This window comes from Haliotis rufescens, unplaced genomic scaffold, assembly GCF_023055435.1.
Source record: "Haliotis rufescens isolate VD_foot unplaced genomic scaffold, xgHalRufe1.0.p SCAF_4, whole genome shotgun sequence".
Lineage (NCBI taxonomy): Eukaryota > Metazoa > Mollusca > Gastropoda > Lepetellida > Haliotidae > Haliotis > Haliotis rufescens.
The window spans coordinates 12,629,856-12,649,985 of record NW_025964112.1 but is presented as its reverse complement, the minus strand read 5'-3'; the positions used below and the strand labels follow the sequence as shown (position 1 = coordinate 12,649,985).

General features: G+C 41.6%; 1 protein-coding gene across 2 annotated transcripts in view; it reads left to right on the top strand.

Moving 5' to 3' along the window:
• The first annotated feature begins 5,364 nt into the window (after window positions 1–5,364).
• The window catches only part of LOC125372339 (adiponectin-like), a 38,837-nt gene continuing 24,071 nt past the window's right edge, over window positions 5,365–20,130 (top strand). The window contains exons 1-2 of one of the 2 annotated variants that reach the window (XM_048381975.1): window positions 5,365–5,660; window positions 7,388–7,857. In XM_048381975.1, the coding sequence (XP_048237932.1) occupies window positions 5,399–5,660; window positions 7,388–7,791 (666 nt within the window). In that variant the 5' untranslated portion in view covers window positions 5,365–5,398 and the 3' untranslated portion in view covers window positions 7,792–7,857. Of the gene's footprint in view, window positions 5,661–7,387; window positions 7,858–20,130 lie in introns of those variants that run through there. The other variant, XM_048381976.1, reaches the window with a different exon arrangement.

Sequence of the window (20,130 nt, the reverse complement as noted above, 5' to 3'; positions counted from 1 at the left end):
CGAGCCTGACCACCCAATTCCGTTAGGCGCCTTTTACGGCAAGCATGGGTTGCTGAAGACCTATTCTAACCCGGATCTTCACGGGTCTGTAGGCACAGTGTTTATCGATGGTAATCCATTTTGTGTTGGAACAGTTGTAATCCTTAGTTATCCCGGTATGTATGGACAGTAGTAAGCCATGGTAATCCTGACAGGTGGGGACAGTGGAAATCCTTAGCAATGTCTATAAGTAGGGGCCGCGGTAATCCCGAGATTAAGGGAACAGTGATACTTCCGACCCAAACTGCTCGCATCAAGTACATCTCGTATCAGTTCAGGAGCACAAACATTCTGACCTCGACTACATGTAAGTGCACGTGCATTACATGCTCCACTGTACAGGGATGGCTGAGTAGCCATTTGTTTGTTTGATTGTTGTTTAACGCCACACTCAGCAATATTCCAACTATATGACTGCGGTCTGTAAATAATCGAGTCTGGACAAGACAATCCGTTGATTGACATCATGCCCATCAATTCACGCAATTTGGATACGACGATATGCATTAACCAAGTCAGCGAGCCTGACCACCCGATCCAGGTAGTCGCCTCTTACTTTTAAGGAAGTTATATTAATCTCTATGTGATATTATTTCTGTCAATCGTCTTGAGTCATACAGTTTTGATTTACTTTATTTCATTCATTGTTTGTGTATGAACTAGCGATGCGGCGTCTGCAACATGTGTAGCCTACGGGATCGGTTATGGTGCTGGGTGGCATCACTATCACTGACCGAACCCCACTCCATGTTGTGCAAGGAAGGGTAACGAGGAGGGCAATGTCCGAGTAACTCTCCATTCCTTCAAAATAATGGGGGGCGGTCGGGTAGCCTTGTGGTTAAAGCGTTCGCTCGTCACGCCGAAGACCCGGGTTCGATTCCCTACATGGGCACAATATGTGAAGCCCATTTTCTGGTGTCCCCCGCCGTGATATTGCTGGAATAATGCTAAAAGCGGCGTAAAACCATATTCACTCATTCAAAATAATGGAGCAGAGGCGCCGCAGGGGCCCAATATTTTTAAGGAATGGTGAGTTACGAGTATAATCCCCTGCTTAAAACTCGTCCCTACTTTTACACTTTGACAAAATATTCTTTTGTTGAAAATATTAGAAAAATAAACCAGAACTCTTTGTTGTCTGTATTTTTACTGCGTGAGTCGCCCTTGCGTGATGCACGAGGAATGTGTTCTCGACTGCTGTTGCAAGTGCGCCAAGCTCCGTCGCGAGCTGACATTTACAATGCATGGTACACGGCTCTTCATAATTTCGTTGGGCCATAAACCAGTATTTATCGCTTGTACATTGTTCATACATGCTGACGGAAATAATAGGAAATATAGAGCCCCGAAGAAGGGATATTTATATTACCTTATTTGTTTTTTCTCGCAAAAGGTTTATTTAATTGCTATAAATAGGAACATTGTTGTAGGTAACCTGCTCTAACACAAAATATATAATATTATTTTGAGCTGTTAAGCATTATGCAAAATTATGAAAATATTTAATAGTAAATTTCACACCATACCTTCATGTGCCGCCGTAGCTGAGGTTGACAATTACAAGTTATCAAAACAAACGATGCGGGTTCGAATCCCGCTGGGGACACGTTTTCGGAAAAAAATGAAATTATTCTCTTGTCAATGAATCTAAAAAATACTTCCGTCTGTTCCAAGTGGAAATTAATTCAATGTTGCTTCAAGATAATGTACAGTTGACAAACAACTCTCCATTCCTGAAAAATAATGGAGCTTTGAAATAATAGAATGACGTCACAGATTTTATTTTTTTATGGACAGTACTCCCGGGACAACATACTGACACGCTTTTGTTGTCCCGTTTGCAATGCGTGTGGGTCGACGTTTGTCTTTCAGGGCGACAACGCCTGTGCTCACCGTGCATGAATCGTCAATCGTCACTTCCGACAAAACAACATCCGTAGAATGCCATGGTCATTAATGAACCCAAATCTTTCCCCCATTGAACACGTCAGGGACATGATGGGAGATATGAGGTCGACCACATTGGCTGAACTTGGCAGGTGCTGCAAGAGGAGTGGGGCAGATTCCCTTAAATCCCCATTGCGAGACACATACGGAGTATGTCTCGTCGAGTGAATGAATGTTTGACAAATCGAAGCGGTATACCCAATACTGATCAAAAGACTTTTTTTTTCATTTCCCATCTTACCCCTATCGTCTTTCAAGGTCGTTCGCTGTCATAACATCTACTGTCACACTTCCCTACCGTTTGTAATGTTACAAGACACTAATTTCTCTCTTACATTTTCTGAAATTTTAAGTTATTTGCGCGTATCTCCTTCCTTTATTGAAGAGTATATGTTCGAATGTACGAACTAAGAAGGACCAGTACAACAGTGAGTGAGTGTATGAGTACGGTTTTACGCCGCTTTTAGCAATAGTCCAGCAATATCAGGGCGGGGGACACACACATGGGCTTCACACAGTGTACCCATGTCGGGAATCGAATCCGGGTCTTCGGCGTGACGAGCGAACGCTTTAACCACTAGGCTACCCGACAGCCTCCACCAGTACTAAAGAGAATCGTCAGTACATTAAAATGAAATCGTGTGGTGAACATATGCAACAATCACTTGTGTTACCATACATGTACATGCACAATTGTAAAGGTGTCAAGTAATTATCTCTGGCGATCAAGTGGAAATAAACATCCACCATCTGTCACAATGATAGAGGTGTGAAGTAATTATTGCAGTCGATTTGAAACATTTGATATCTGTCTGACATCGCTTTTCCACGTGCTACACACCTAGGTGTAAGATATCCTGCAGGGTGGCATGAGAAATGTTTGAGGTGTTTTGATACGCTATTCTGTATGCTCAGATCCATAGTGCCCCACATGATGTTTAAAAATAATCCTTGAGGTTTACTAATACAGATACCGCCCCCTCACACACACACACAAAAATGAAAATGATAAAAGATATGCTTAAGATAGAGAAGCACAGACTCCCAATGTGCATTCGATAAACTAATAACCAAAAACATGTGCAAACGTGCAAGTGTACGATATCAAAGACATGAGTTTTCCCAACCTTGCGCCTTCACAGGTTATACTTTCTGATTGGACACAACACATTTATTACATACGTCTACAGTACATACACGATCGTGGGATAAATCAACTAGTGATTTAATGGTACAAAAACAATACCTGTATGTTCAATAATGGTCAAATAGCTAATGATATTTAGATGTACGCATAGAGATTCAGAGTGACTAACCCCTGTATGACAATATGAGTGATTTAAACTTTCCAAGGCCCCGTTGAAGTTTTCAAAATGTTTCATTGTAGACATGCGCAGGACATTTCCAAATTTAAGGCATCAGTGACAAACGCCGCTCTCAGCAAAATCCAGCTATATGACGGCAGTCCGTAAATAATTGAATCTGAATCCGACAATCCAGTGATTGACATCTGAGCATCGATCCATGCAATTGGGATACGATGTATTGCATCAACCAAGTCAGTGAACCTGACCATCCAATCCCGTTAGTCGCTCTATCGACAAGTATAGTCGCCTTTTACGGCACGCATGGGTTGCTGAAGACCTATTCCAACCCGGATCTTCACTGGTCACATGTCATACAATATCTGGTGAGTTGAGCAAGTAGTATAACTGACAGTGGCGTTGAACAATATTCTCACACTCGCTCATTTTCAGAATCCTATGCACAAATGTAAGATAAAACATCAGTACTGTGTTTCCAACGTATAAGTTATAGTGATTACCATTGAGGTTGGCTATTGATATACTGTGGACGTCCAAAATCATAAGCTATGTCACGAATTGGACATGTTATCGGAAGTGATATATGGCCCGTCAGCGGTTCATATTTTATTGCTGGCTACTCAGAATGAGATAATGATGGTTCAAGTTTTGAACCGAAATTGTAAAACAAGCGGATGATAACACTGACACTTCCGTCAGGCTAGGGTATAAAACACAGCGGGCTTCTACTGTACCATGCTTACCCCGCCCAGTGATCATGATGCGTTGTATGTTTGTGCTGGCGTTGTTTGTTGTTGCCTCCAGTAGCCCTACAGTACACAAAAAACCGAGTAGCAATTTAGATGGTTTGTTCACCGCTGTTTCGACTGGAACGCACTGTAGCTGTGATATCAACAAAATTGAAGGCCATAGGATCACGTCAACAGAGGAGTGAAAGGTAGATGTTATCAATGACATCTTATCTAAACGGCAAAGACGCACTTCTCGCCAACATTACAAGAGCTCTCGTCGCATCAGGTCAAGAATCAATTAAATCCGTTCTACGGGACAAAGTTACACTGCTGGTCAATTTTACATGATTACTTTATTGCAGAAATATTGACCCGATAGAACCGCAAAACTCATCTCCCATGAGACTTCAATTCATAAGCTGAGGAAATTACATGTGGCTTACATAAACTCTCGTTCTTGAGACTAAGGTATATTTCCTTCTTATATTCCTCATAAAAATCTCAGATAATAATATATGTTGCAGCAGTATCACGAGGGGTACATGTACATGTGGGTTGTATGCTTCCTGAGTTAGGTATAAAACCTAACGAGGGACGCATATATGGACATTGGTGATAAACGTCAACTTATTATAACACCACGGCCGAAAACATGGCTATATATACTGGGTTTTTTTCTTATGCACATTCATTGTTCATTTATTTGTAATTATGTATGTATGTATGTATGTATGTATGTATGTATGTATGTATGTAGGTATGTATGTATGTATGTATGTATGTATGTATGTATGTATGTATGTATGTATGTATGTATGTATGTATGTATGTATGTATGTATGTATGTTTGTTGTTTAACGCCGCCCTCAGCAATATTCCAGCTATATGGCGGCAGTCTGTAAATACTCGAGTCTGGACCAGACAATCCAGTGACTGTGACATCATGAGCATCGATCCACGCAATTGGGATACGATGTATTGCATCAACCAAGTCAGCGAACCTGACCACATGATCCCGTTAGTCGCCTCTTACGACAAGCATAGTCGCTTTTACAGCAAGCATGGGTTGCTGATGACCTATTCTTACCCGGATCCAACACAGCTGGTATGTCGATGGTTGCGGCGTTTAATAATATTCTCACACTCATTGATTGCAAAGATCCAATATCAGCTCACATGGAGAAGAAAAAATCCGTACCTGATAGATGGCCCGCCAGCTGTTCATATTTTGATGCTGACCACGCAGAAAGAGATCATGATGCCTGGTGGATGATAATCAATATTTACATTGACACTTCCGTCAAGCTAGGGTATAAAACACACCGAGCTTTTACTTTATCACTCTTACCCAGCCCAATGATCATGATGCGTTGTATGTTTGTGCTGGCGTTGTTTGTTGTTGCTGCCTCTACCTCCAGCAGCCCAGCACCGGGCAACGCACCGAGCTGTGTTTTAAATAGTGTGTTCACCGCTATGCTTCGACTGGAACGCACTGTAGCTGTGATGTCAACAGAACTGAAGGCCATAAAATCACGTCAAGAGAGATGTGAAAGGAAGATGTCATGTAATAATCCTCAAGGCAACGACGCACTGCTCGCCAACATTACACGAACTCTTGGTAAGTATAGACAACCAGTTGGTTGCATGATGCCAAGAATCAATGACATTGTCTCTTCGGAACAAAGATGCATTGCATGCTAATATTACATTATGCCACCGTAGTTCGTGTTTTCCCATGTCACGGTCTCGTGCCACTCCGTTCGCTGTCTTTATTTCCGGTACCGCTCGGCAAACTCGCGCGGTTGCAATCTTACTGCGTCAAATCATTTGTGTTACAGAATTAATGGCCGGACTATTTCATTCTTTTGTGATCTAATGTCCCTCTCAAACCATGTATTGATTGGACGTCTGTTATCTCTTATTTGTTCGCTACCATATTCTTGCATTGAAAATATTTTGTGGGGGTAATTATGATTTGCAAACATTAGGGGAATTTATATATACGTTCAGATATTTCTCATGTATTTATGGTCATTTTTGCCTCATCAATGATTTACGTAGCTTGTTGTAAATCTTTAACGGTACCGTTGGATAGCTTATGTTCAGCACTTTATGTTGGTACTCACATCGTCAGTGTAGATGTAGTTCGTGATTTTCCCATTTTTAGAAACACGCGATAGCTAGGTGTGCCCATCAGTTGTATTCCCCGGCGGCCCAGGAGAGGATGTTCACCTCCAACGTCCGCGCGCAGTGTACATGTATAAATTAACTTGTGTTTTGACCCTCCAGGCTCCGTTAAATCGTTGGTCATGGTCGAAACTCAGGTTTCGCCAGTAAGTGGGTTCAGGGCCATGTCGATCTAGATTCTGACTTAGTCTGGTTGTACTGAACTAATCTTAGTTACTAGGCTTTGTAATACTCAGTTTTTCTAGTAATCCGTGGATAACCAACTTTCCCATGATTAACTAACTGTTAGGAACTTTAGTATTTCCCTGTTCAGTCAAAGTGACAGAATTTTTATTCGATTAAGACTAGTTGAATTTCAGACACAATGGTCTGTTTTGTAGTCTAAGCGACTCATTTTAGGGATAAGCTCTCGGTGTTTATTTCCTCTTATTTTAATGAGCCGAGGCTATTCACTCATTAGAGTGTGGAGTTAATTGACGCAGGTGTTAACTGGTTGCAGCTGACTAAATTGGCAGTCTAAGCATCTGGTCCGTACTTTGTCAAAGTGTTGTTTAAGCTGTTCTCCTTTTTATAGCTGTAATGCACTTGTTTGGCTAAAACTTGGTTGTATATTTGCGCTGATAGAAATAATTTACGATGCGTGGGCGCAGATTGGATTTATCTTTAAGTGTCAACTATTAGTACAATTACTAGTTATTTGAGAAGCCTGAAAACCTTTTACTACGTTTTCTTTTTCACTTTATTCTTATTTTATAACACCCCTGATCATTGGAGCACAGCTCCGTGACACGTTATCACATGGTAAGTACAGAAATGTTGACCCGTTAGAATCACCAAACCTATCTCTCGTGAGAGCCCCGAGGAAGTTCCATGTGGCTGTTCCATGAGGTAGATTTCCCCACTTATTTTGCATTCCGTTTATGATGTCAACAAATTCCATAACCCTTTTAGATCTAAACATGTCTTGGATGTGTTTAAATTCCAAACTCATTGCCATGATATATATCAACCAAGCAGTAAATGACTTCTCTCAACACATTGATGATGTCTTCGCTGCATAAATAGTACCTGATCTCCAGTAAATCCTATTGACAGAATCATTTCAATCGACCACAGCGAAATATATACATACATATTTTCATTTCTTTTCACATGAAGCAACCAACGTGGCGTACAGCGTATCCCTTCAGTCAGATATCAACCACAATAGACTGAGGATCCTCAAATTTGACACCGTCTTATATAACCAAGGGGGTGCTTATAACAAGGCCACTGGCAGATTCACGGCCCCCGTGTCTGGCACATATATCTTCTGGGCAAATGTAATGGTAAAATCGACTGCCTACATGGGTTTGCGCATCTTCAGAGAAGGGTCGTTGATTGGTCGTGGTTATATCGTTGGGCAAGTAGGTGGTGTAGCATCCATCACCACAACGACGCATCTGAACAAAGGAGAGCAGGCCTGGATGGATGCGTATTCTACCTCAAGCCAACCAACCATTCCGATTAGAGGAGTAGCATGTTCAAGTTATGGAGGAACGATCACACATGTCGATTACTGAAACTGGGATTCCAATGTCCGTGCAGCGTACACTGATTTACGCACATGAATAAAAAGATCACATAAAGTTGTTCTCTTATGATTACCAATAGTGTTGATGTTGTTTGTTGTTTAACGTCGCACTCAGCAATATTCCAGCTATATGACGGCGGTCGGTAAATAATCAAGTGATTACATCATGAGCATCGATCTGCAGAACTGGGATACGATGACATGCATTAACCGATTCAGCGAGCCTGACCACCCGATCCCTTAGTCGCCACTAACGACAGCATAGTGACATTTACGGCAAACATACGTTTGCTGAAGTCTTATTCTAACCCGGATCTTCACGGGTGACTAACAGCAGTGAGCGAGTGAGGTTCTATTTAACGCAGTTAAGACATTGGGTGTCAGCTTAAAGTAGAATGCCACAATAGTGGAATGAGTGAGCGAGTGTGTGGTTTTAACGCTTCAGTAATTACTATAGTTACAGCCTGGTTCCCTGGGTATGCTGCGCTGGCGCTACACTGACCCAGGCAATGACTGCACAATGGCCGCCTCCACTACACGAACAAACATGGCGGACACGCCATGTATTTACTATAGAAAAACTCTAGAACGGGTGGTTAAAAATGTTTTCTTAGCATTTTCATGAATGCTCTTGCAATGTAAATGTCACGAGAATAACGTCCGTTGTTACTTTTAGTGAAGGAAAACATTATTTCGATACTCGAAAGTGGCCGTCACATCGGTGAAATGTAAACAATGACACGCACACCATTTTCAACAGTGATATGTGTGTTAATATTTCGTGTCAGCTCACTGTTATCACGAAATCGTATACATAATACATGGAATTAAACGACAACGTCAATGAAATACCGTGGAGAGGGGGGTTGTCACCAAGTTATGATGATACATATTATTTATTATCAAATTTCAAATGATGCATTCTAAGGAAGACACATGCAAGCAAGAAATAACCATACCTTTTAAGCAGATTAAAAATAATTGTAATTTAACATGTATCTACTGACCAATCAACATTAACTCCAAAGGGTTTTCAACAATCAGACATCTGAGAAAATTCCTTCTTGTTTTTTTAATTACAGATTAAACAATCTTAAAACTTGCAAAGCTGATGAACATGATGTCCTGAATAAAAGCAAAAACAAAAATTGACATAATCAGTTTGGAACTTGTTAGTATGTAATTTACAAAGCAAAATCGGTCAACAAGTTCAGTTTGAATTCTCCTGAATTCAAAGCAACATCACTGATTGTGTGTTGATCTTGGTATGGAAGCACTACTGTTAAAGCATAAGAAAGTGAACCAATGCATCATTTTATCCACTGGCTGAATAAATGATATCATATTACATGTATGTGATTTATTACTTCTGTCAGATCTACATGTATATCATGCTCTGAATGATGTCAGTATATGCTTTGTTACTGGCTTTAATTATAAGCCCCCAAAACTATGGTACTCATAGTCAAGACAGGTTTCATTGGTACCGGTAATCATCACCCCTAGTTAAACTGTTCACAAATAAATAGTGGCATGTATACATGTGTCGCCAGCTTTCATCCTCAAATATTACAATTTATGTGCGCTTTTAATGTAATATATTACCGTCATGATATACTGTTTTTTTCCTTTGCTTGAACAATAATGGAACTTAACTACTTTTATTGAGTTGTTTATTTGTAGATAATTTCGTACACAGATATTTCATCTAACATGATGATTATATAATCATAACTATTTTTCAATAATAATGGTAAGCACTCTTCTTTATGTTGTTCTGTACATGGATTCCCCAGTGGCTATATTGCATTATATAGAATGCCCATGGATGTGTATCACGTATGACAGTACCAAATTAATTATGATCATATTCTTTCTTATTATCCCTTTCAGACCCGACATTTTAATAAGCACACACATGGATCCAAAATTATTAGATATATTTATGATTAATTTCATTGTGTAATAAGAAAACAAATGAAAATTAAATGGCTTTTCGTGTGAATAAAATCCAGAGGCCAAATATCGGAACCAATGACAGACCCTATCATTAAACACCATTATTGAGGTTACTGGGCGTTCAATAAACCACCATTTCACAATGGGAGAAAACGGCACATAATCGGCGACATTTACTTCATCAAATTTGCTGAAATAAAGATGCCAATGGTACTTCATTGACGTGGTCGTTTAATTCCATGTATTATGTATACGATTTCGTGATAACAGTGAGCTGACACGAAATATTAACGAACATATCACTGTTGAAAATGGTGTATGTCATTGTTTACATTTCACCGATGTGACGGCCACATTCGAGTCTCGAAACAGCTTAAATAATGACATATACATTGCAAGAGCATTCATGAAAATGCTAAGAAAAAAATTTAACCACCCGTTCTAGAGTTTTCTATAGTACAAACATGGCGTGTCCGCGTGTCTTGTGGAGGCGGCCATTGTGCAGTCATTGCCTTGGTCAGTTTAGCGCCAGCGCAGCACACCCAGGGAACAAGGCTGCTATAGTTCTAGCATTAGAGGAAAGCAAGTTTAAACGGTACTGTCATGCCGTTTTCATTCATACGTGTAAAAGACCCTTCAAGTCAGTTTCATATGCTACTAGACGATACACAATAAGGAATAGATATGAGATCCCATAAACGGCGCAGGAATTGACATGACAATGAACAGATAATTTGTTTCAAATACCTATGTTCCCTCGAGAAGACGGACCCTCACTGAACAGCCACCCGTAACAGTGGAATAATATAGAAATGGCTGTGTCTTACATTAAAAACTTTACAAAACTGAGTATGTGTATGAGTGTTGTTGCAGACATTCCGGTGATTGACAACATGAGCATCGATCCACGCAATCGGGATCGATGACATGCATCAACCAAGTAAGCGAGCCTGACCACCCAATCCCGTTGGTCGCCTCTAACGACAAGCAAAGTCGCCTTTTACGGCACGCATGGGTTGCTGAAGACCTATTCTACCCCGGATCTTCACGGATCAACAAGTAAATAATAGAGCACAGATAACGATCCATGCTGAAAGGATACCGTGACACACAATCAGCCACATTACATACTAGTTACAGTGGATCTCAATATTGACCGCACCTTGGTCTGAGGTACCTAATTTCACAATACAGTGTGGTGTCCCTTAACCATGTCGTGGTCCATTGATCATGGCGTGGAATATAATATTCGTCCTGTACATGATTCGTACAGCGGCCCCAAGGAAACACTTCCAGCATTGCGGGGTTCTATGCAACTTGTTTTAAGGTTTGTGTCAGGTTTAGCTGTCAAGAGAGTTCGAAAGACCCGTGTTGATAGCGAGCACCGGGTGCAGTTCAGACATTTCCATCCGGGATAAAGACAAGATAATCTCAGCAGGACAAATCTACACTTCTACTACATTGCATAATTCTTCCAGCTATAATGGTAATCCTACACTTATACATTACTCCTTTTTTCCAATTAAAGAAAACAATAAAAACAGGGCTGCTCATTTCGTCTCCCTAGATGATTGAATGGCACTTTGTTCAGTACGTGTAAATAGTATTACAGGAGTTGCTTCCCTTTAGGTTTTATTTCCTCGTTCACATTCTCTCCCAAGATAAACGAATATTGACGACTTGAAATTAGATAAAATAAAGCGACGTTTTATAATTCATTCCTTTTAATGACTCACGTATCCTACTAGCAATATATCTATCAGTACTTTGGCCGTGTTATATGATCAGTAAATCCGACTTCTTACTTCTTACCATTTAAGCTGAGTAGCAATGGAAACCATACCTCTAAATTGATTTTAACATATTAAGTGTGATTTTCAATTGAAAATATCTTAAGTAAGCGATATGTAATTTACAAAAATGAAATGTACTGGAGCTAATTCAGCACTCAAAGAATACTTCTACATGGTTCTATTTTTTAAAGAGGCGGTCGGGTAGCCCAGTGGTTAAAGCGTTCGATCGTCACGCAAAAGACCCGGGTTCGATTCCCGACATGGGTACAATGTGTGAAGCCCATTTCTGGTGTCTCCCGCCGTGATATTGCTGGAATGTTGCTAAAAGCGGCGTAAAATCAAACTCACTATTTAAAAAAAATCTATATATAAAGGATCTTTAATACAAAATAATCCCTAACTGATGATACTGGAATATGTGTAAAGTGGTTGAGTTGATTCCCAAGTTGTAACGCGAAGGTTAACACAGAAGCGGTATTTACAGGACTTAATAACCATGCAAGATCAATGAATAAAAAACAAATTATATTGAAACACACAGATGAGGTTTACACTCACAAGAGGCAATACAATGGGTCAAATATGTTGCAGCAGCAGCAATACATAACATGCCTCATGTGGATACGTTAGTGCAATCAAGGACGTCCAGAATTTTGTCACAGTTGAATGATGCACGCCCTCCGTTCTTGAACCCGGGAAACACTGCAAACAGTGCTAGGAGCAGAAAGGTCGGCGTTTTCAGATAGGCATCCCGGTCGCACTGGGCAAGTTCAGTATATAAGTCACAAGTTAATTAGGTACATAGGTATTCTCATGTCTTTATGTTTAATTAATTGACAATCTTATATCTGTAAGTTAAAATCCCTCAACTAATAATATATAGTGTTTCCATATCTTTAAATCTTTCTTTGATAGCTTTTCTTGATACATGTTTACCATTTTGTGTGTTTGCTACTAATTCATTTACAGTTTACACTTCTGTTTGAGTGGATGAGTGAGTTGAGTTTTGCGCCTTTTTTAACAGTGTTCCAGTCATATCACGGCGTGTCAGCTTAATGTGGGAGGAAATCCCGAAGTGATGCAGATCTCAGAGGTTCACCACTTTGGTGAATCAAAATGCTATAACGGCCGTGGGAATGTCGTAATCGTGCTACAAGTATGGGAATTACGGAGGTACTCTTGAATAGTCGCGAACAACACATCGCCCGGCTTTAGTCCAGAAATAACGCATAGTGCATCTAGAAACCCGGCAAACCCAGAAACCACGATCATAGGTTTCTGCATCAGCATCTCAAAAGACATTGATGCCGTCCACAAGAAGTATAAAGCAACCAGAGCCACTGAGAACGTTCTGGCCTACTTACTTTGGGACGACAAAGGAAATATACACAGATTATCTACCACAGGGGATATGTATGAATGGTAAATACTAAGCCAACTTATTGAAAACATTAGGCGAAAACATCGCGGCAAACTCTGACGTTGTGTTCATTTCCACCAGGAAACAGCTACTATTCACTATTCCAGTCAGGTTGCATTGGCTGATGTAATTGAGTGTGGATACGAGCTTGAACCACACCTGTTCATCTTGTTGAGCTTCTATTTGATCTACCTTGTCGATCTTTTACCCATTCACCTTGTCGAGCTTCTATCTCATTTACCTTGACGAGCTTCTACCCCATCCACCTTGACGAGCTTCTACCCCGACAACCTTGACGAGCTTCTACCCCATCGACCTTGTCGAGCTTCTACCCCATCCACCGTGACGAGCTTCTACCCCATCCACCTTGACGAGCCTCTACCCCATCCACCTTGACGAGCTTCTACCCCGACAACCTTGACGAGCTTCTATCTCATTTACCTTGACGAGCTTCTACCCCATCCACCTTGACGAGCTTCTACCCCGGCAACCTTGACGAGCTTCTACCCCATCGACCTTGTCGAGCTTCTACCCCATCCACCTTGACGAGCTTCTACCCCATCCACCTTGACGAGCTTCTACCCCATCCACCTTGACGAGCTTCTACCCCATCCACCTTCACGAGCTTCTACCCCGACAACCTTGACGAGCTTCTACCCCGACAACCTTGACGAGCTTCTACCCCATCCACCTTGACGAGCTTCTACCACATCCGTCTGGGCGAGTTTCTACCCGACGAACCATGACAAGCTTCTACCCCATCTAGTTTGAAGAGCTTCTACCACATCCACTGTGACGAGCTTCTGTCCATCCAACTCATTGAGCGTCTATCCCATCTAGCTTCTACCTGATAAACCTTGACGAGATTCTACTCCATCCACTTTGACAAGCTTCTACCCCATCCACCGTGACGAGCTTCTACGCGACCACCCTTGAAGAGTTTCTACCCAATCCAGCTTGACGAGTTTCTACCCCATCCACCGTGACGAGCTTCTACGCGACCACCCTTGAAGAGTTTCTACCCAATCCAGCTTGACGAGTTTCTACCTCAACCACCTTGACGAGCTTCTACCTCATCCATCGTGACGAGCTTCTACCTCATCCACCGTGACGAGTTTCTACCTCATCCACCGTGACGAGCTTCTACCTCATCCACCGTGACGAGTTTCTACCCCATCCACCTTGTCGAGCTTCTACCCGACCAACCTTGAAGAGTTTCTACCCAATCCAGCTTGACGAGTTTCTACCCAATCCACCTTGACGAGCCTCTACCTCATCCACCGTGACGAGCTTCTACCCAATTCACCTTGTTGAGCTTCTATCTAGCCACCTTGACGAGCTTCTACCTTATCCACTTTGACGAACTTCTGCCCATCCACCTTGACGAGCTACTAGCTCATCTACCTTGTCGATCTTCTACCTATCCACCATGACGAGCTTCTACCTCATCTACCTTGTCGATCTTCAACCCATCCACCATGACAAACATCCACCTGCGCCACTGTGACGAGCTTCTAGCCCATTCGCCTTGTTAAGCTTCTACCCACCTTCATGGGTTTCTAACTCATCCACCGTGACGAGCTTCTATCCAGATACTTTGACGAGCTTATACCCTGACAACCTTGACGAGCTTCTATCCCATTTCCATCTTGACGAGTTTAACTGAGTGAGTGGGTGAATTTTGTTATACGTGACAGTCAACAAAATGTCGGTGACGAAATGACTAGGATCATCCGTAAATAAATATTGTTTTAATAAAGACGTTAACAGTTGCCCCAAGGAAACACCAACCTTACTTGGATCTGCATATGTTTGAAAACGGCGTTAGTTGATATCTTTTGACAAAGGTTTTCGAAATCGCCTTTTAAAAAAAACAAAACAAGCATTAACCTTGGTGCGTTCAGCCATAGCTTCCCTGAATAAAAGACAAATCCCGTATTCGATGGGAAACATTCCTATTTTCATATTACATTCATCGATCCCTGTCCGTAAATGTCGTCAACATAGCCGATTTTATGACACTTCGATCGGTCGGAGTTGCTTCCCTTTGTGTATATTCTTGTTCACATTGTCACCGTTGGCTCCAGCCAGATTGTTTATGTGTCTAAATTTTTCATATTTGATGTCACCCAGTAATGCATTCCTTCGGTTCATTTGCGCCTTAATCAGTGACAATGGTGTTATCTCAAGGACTTGATGAAACTTCTTGATCATTACACAATGAATGGAAGTAATCAACTGACAAATTCATGTGCACTTCATCTCCCAAACCAGTGGGTGCGTTAGTATTTAGCGTCTCCTCGACAATATGTCGTCAATATGTTGAGATGGTCGCTGATATGTTTGAGTAAGAGTGAGTTTTAAAGTGTTTTTATCACTGCATATCACTTTAATGGTTGACGAATGGACAAGGTGACGTACATGTGTAGGCCATTACCGAGAGGATAGACCATACATACATGTACCTTTGCTCTCAAAGTCGAATTCAAATTGACACGCCTCTCGAAAGCTGTCTTATCAAATTCAATCACGTACGAAAGAAAGTCGTCGGAAAGTTACTAAAACGCTGATGGAGATGGAGATGATGACGTCACTTTCCAGACGAAGTTTTGTTAGATAATGGGCTTAGGTATTTAGCATCATACAATGGAAATGTAAAAGTGGAGAATCAAGGATAAGGGTAAAGGTGTTTGCAGCATATGATCTTAATCAGGACGACTCTACGATTGGAACCCAAAATCAGCGGATCCCGACATGGCAAAGGAAGCTAACCCTGTAGAGGTATTGCAGCTCTTAAAAAACTTGGTTGCAAATTTGACCTATTAGCAATGTTGTTTGTTTGTTTGTTGTTTAACGCCGTACTCAGCAATATTCCAGCTATATGACGGCGGTCTGTAAAATAATCGAGTCTGGACCAGACAATCCAGTGATTGACATCATGAGCATCGATCTACGCAATTGGGATCGATGACATGTATCAACTAAGTCAGCGAGCCTGACCCCCCGATCCCGTTAGTCGCCTTTTACGACCAGCCTAGTCGCCTTTTACGGCAAGTATGGGTTGCTGAAGACCTATTCTACCCCGGAACCTTCACGGGTCTATTAGCAATGTCCACATATGCTTGTGTCAGCTTGATATCGGAGGAGAGCCCAAAGTGACATTAGTAGTTTACACCATTGGTGAAAACCAGGAGGACGGGTATGGTTTTAACAAACCAAGGATAATAATCAGGGGTAATCTATGATTTGAACCCACGATCATCATATTCAGGTGGTCTAAGTCTGCACAGCCAATTGCGTTTGAACGACTGGGAAATCCGTCATCCGAAATAAACATGAAGGTTTCAGTTGATGGATTCATGGACGAGCCTAAAACAACGGATTGGTTTTCTATTCTAATCTTTGAAAATAAAGATGGGAAATGTTAAGGATTAAGTGTGAAATTGTTTCGTTTTCAATGTTTAAAGGCCATTGCACTCAGCAATAATCCAGCTATATGACGGCAGTCTGTAAATAATCGAGTATGGACCAGACAATCCAGTGATTGACATAATGAGCATCGATCCACGCAATTGGGATCGATGACATGCATCAACCAAGTCAGCGAGCCTGACCACCCAATTCCGTTAGGCGCCTTTTACGGCAAGCATGGGTTGCTGAAGACCTATTCTAACCCGGATCTTCACGGGTCTGTAGGCACAGTGTTTATCGATGGTAATCCATTTTGTGTTGGAACAGTTGTAATCCATAGTTATCCCGGTATGTATGGACAGTGGTAAGCCATGGTAATCCTGACAGGTGGGGACAGTGGAAACCTTAGCAATGTCTATAAGTAGGGGCCGCGGTAATCCCGAGATTAAGGGAACAGTGATACTTCCGACCCAAACTGCTCGCATCAAGTACATCTCGTATCAGTTCAGGAGCACAAACATTCTGACCTCGACTACATGTAAGTGCACGTGCATTACATGCTCCACTGTACAGGGATGGCTGAGTAGCCATTTGTTTGTTTGTTTGTTGTTTAACGCCACACCCAGCAATATTCCAACTATATGACTGCGGTCTGTAAATAATCGAGTCTGGACCAGACAATCCGTTGATTGACATCATGCCCATCAATCCACGCAATTTGGATACGACGATATGCATTAACCAAGTCAGCGAGCCTGACCACTCGATCCAGGTAGTCGCCTCTTACTTTCAAGGAAGGTATATTAATCTCTGTGTGATATTATTTCTGTCAATCGTCTCGAGTCATACAGTTTTGATTTACTTTATTTCATTCATTGTTTGTGTATGAACTAGCGATGCGGCGTCTGCAACATGTGTAGCCTACGGGATCGGTTAACGTACGTTATGGTGCTGGGTGGCATCACTATCACTGATCGAACCCCACTCCATGTTGTGCAAGGAAGGGTAACGAGGAGGGCAATGTCCGAGTAACTCTCCATTCCTTCAAAATAATGGGGGGCGGTCGGGTAGCCTTGTGGTTAAAGCGTTCGCTCGTCACGCCGAAGACCCGGGTTCGATTCCCGACATGGGCACAATGTGTGAAGCCCAATATCTGGTGTCCCCCGCCGTGATATTGCTGGAATATTGCTAAAAGCGGCGTAAAACCATACTCACTCATTCAAAATAATGGAGCAGAGGCCCCGCAGGGGCTGCGGCCAAATATGTTTAAGGAATGGTGAGTTACGAGTATAATCCCCTGCTTAAAACTCATCCCTACTTTTACACTTTGACAAAATATTCTTTTGTTGAAAATATTCGAAAAATAAACCAGAACTCTTTGTTGTCTGTATTTCTACTGCGTGAGTCGCCCTTGCGTGATGCACGAGGAATGTGTTCTCTACTCCTGTTGCAAGTGCGCCAAGCTCCGTCGCGAGCTGACATTTACAATGCATGGTACACGGCTCTTCATAATTTCGTTGGGCCATAAACCAGTATTTATCGCTTGCACATTGTTAATACATGCTGACGGGAATAATATGAAATATAGAGCCACGAAGAAGGGATATTTATATTACCTTATTTGTTTTTTCTCGCAAAAGGTTTATTTAATTGCTATAAATAGGAACATTGTTGTGGGTAACCTGCTCTAACACAAAATATATAATATTATTTTGAGCTGTTAAGCATTATGCAAAATTATGAAAATATTTAATAGTTAATTTCACACCACACCTTCATGTGCCGCCGTAGCTGAGGTTGACAATTACACGTTATCAAAACAAACGATGCGGGTTCGAATCCCGCTGGCGACACGTTTTCGGAAAAAATGAAATTATTCTCTTGTCAATGAATCTAAACAATACTTCCGTCTGTTCCAAGTGGAAATTAATTCAAATGTTGCTTCAAGATAATGTACAGTTGACAAACAACTCTCCATTCCTGAAAAATAATGGAGCTTTGAAATAATAGAATGACGTCACAGATTATTTTTTTATTGACAGTACTCTCGGGACAACATACTGACACGCTTTTGTTGTCCCATTTGCAATGCGTGTAGGTCGACGTTTGTCTTTCAGGGCGACAACGCCTGTGCTCACCGTGCATGAATCGTCAATCGTCACTTCCGACAAAACAACATCCGTAGAATGCCATGGTCATTAATGAACCCAAATCTTTCCCCCATTGAACACGCCTGGGACATGATGGGAGATATGAGGTCGACCACATTGGCTGAACTTGGCAGGCGCTGCAAGAGGAGTGGGGCAGATTCCCTTAAATCGCCATTAGGAGACACATATGGAGTATGTCTCGTCGAGTGAATTAATGTTTGACAAATCGAAGCGGTTTACCCAATACTGATCAAAAAACGTATTTTTTCATTTCCCATCTTACCCCTATCGTCTTTCTAGGTCGTTCGCTGTCATAACATCTACTGTCACACTTCCCTACCGTTTGTAATGTTACAAGACACTAATTTCTCTCTTACATTTTCTGAAATTTTAAGTTATTTGCGCGTATCTCCTTCCTTTATTGAAGAGTATATGTTCGAATGTACGAACTCAGACGGACCAGTACAACAGTGAGTGAGTGTATGAGTACGGTTTTACGCCGCTTTTAGCAATATTCCAGCAATATCAGGGCGGGGGACACCACAAATGGGCTTCACACAGTGTACCCATGTCGGGAATCGAACCCGAGTCTTCGGCGCGACGAGCGAACGCTTTAACCAATAGGCTACCCGACCGCCCCCACCAGTACTAAAGAGAATCGTCAGTACATTAAAATGAAATCGTGTGGTGAACATATGCAACAATCACTTGTGTTACCATACAAGTACATGCACAATTGTAAAGGTGTCAAGTAATTATCTCTGGCGATCAATTGGAAATAAACACCCACCATCTGTCACAATGATAGAGGTGTTAAGTGATTGTTGCAGGCGATTTGAAACATTTGATATCTGTCTGACATCGCTTTTCCACGTGCTACACACCTAGGTCTAAGGTATACCACATATCCTGCAGTGTGGCATGAGAAATGTTTGAGGTGTTTTGATGCGCTATTCTGTATGCTCAGATCCACAGTGCCCAACATGATGTTTAAAAATAATCCTTGAGGTTTACTAATACAGAAACCGCCCCCTCACACACACACACACACACACACACACACACACACACACACACACACACACACACACACACACACACACAAATGAAAATTATAAAAGATATGACTAAAGATAGAGAAGCACAGATTCCCAATATGCATTTGACAAACCAATAACAAAATACATAATTTGTGTATCGCCGATCATGTGCAAATGTGCAAGTGTAAGATATCAAAGACATGGGGTTCCCCAACCTTGCGCCTTCGCAGGTTATACTTTCTGATTGGACAGAAACGACACAACACATTTATTACATACGTCTACAGTACATACACGATCGTGGGATAAATCAACTAGTGATTTAATGGTACAAAAACAATACCTGTATGTTCAATAATGGTCAAATAGCTAATGATATTTAGATGTACGCATAGAGATTCAGAGTGACTAACCCCTGTATGACAATATGAGTGATTTAAACTTTCCAAGGCCCCGGTGAAGTTTTCAAAATGTTTTATTGCAGACATGCGCAGGACATTTCCAAATTTAAGGCATCAGTGACAAAGGCGATGTCCGATGCAATTCCCGGTTTGA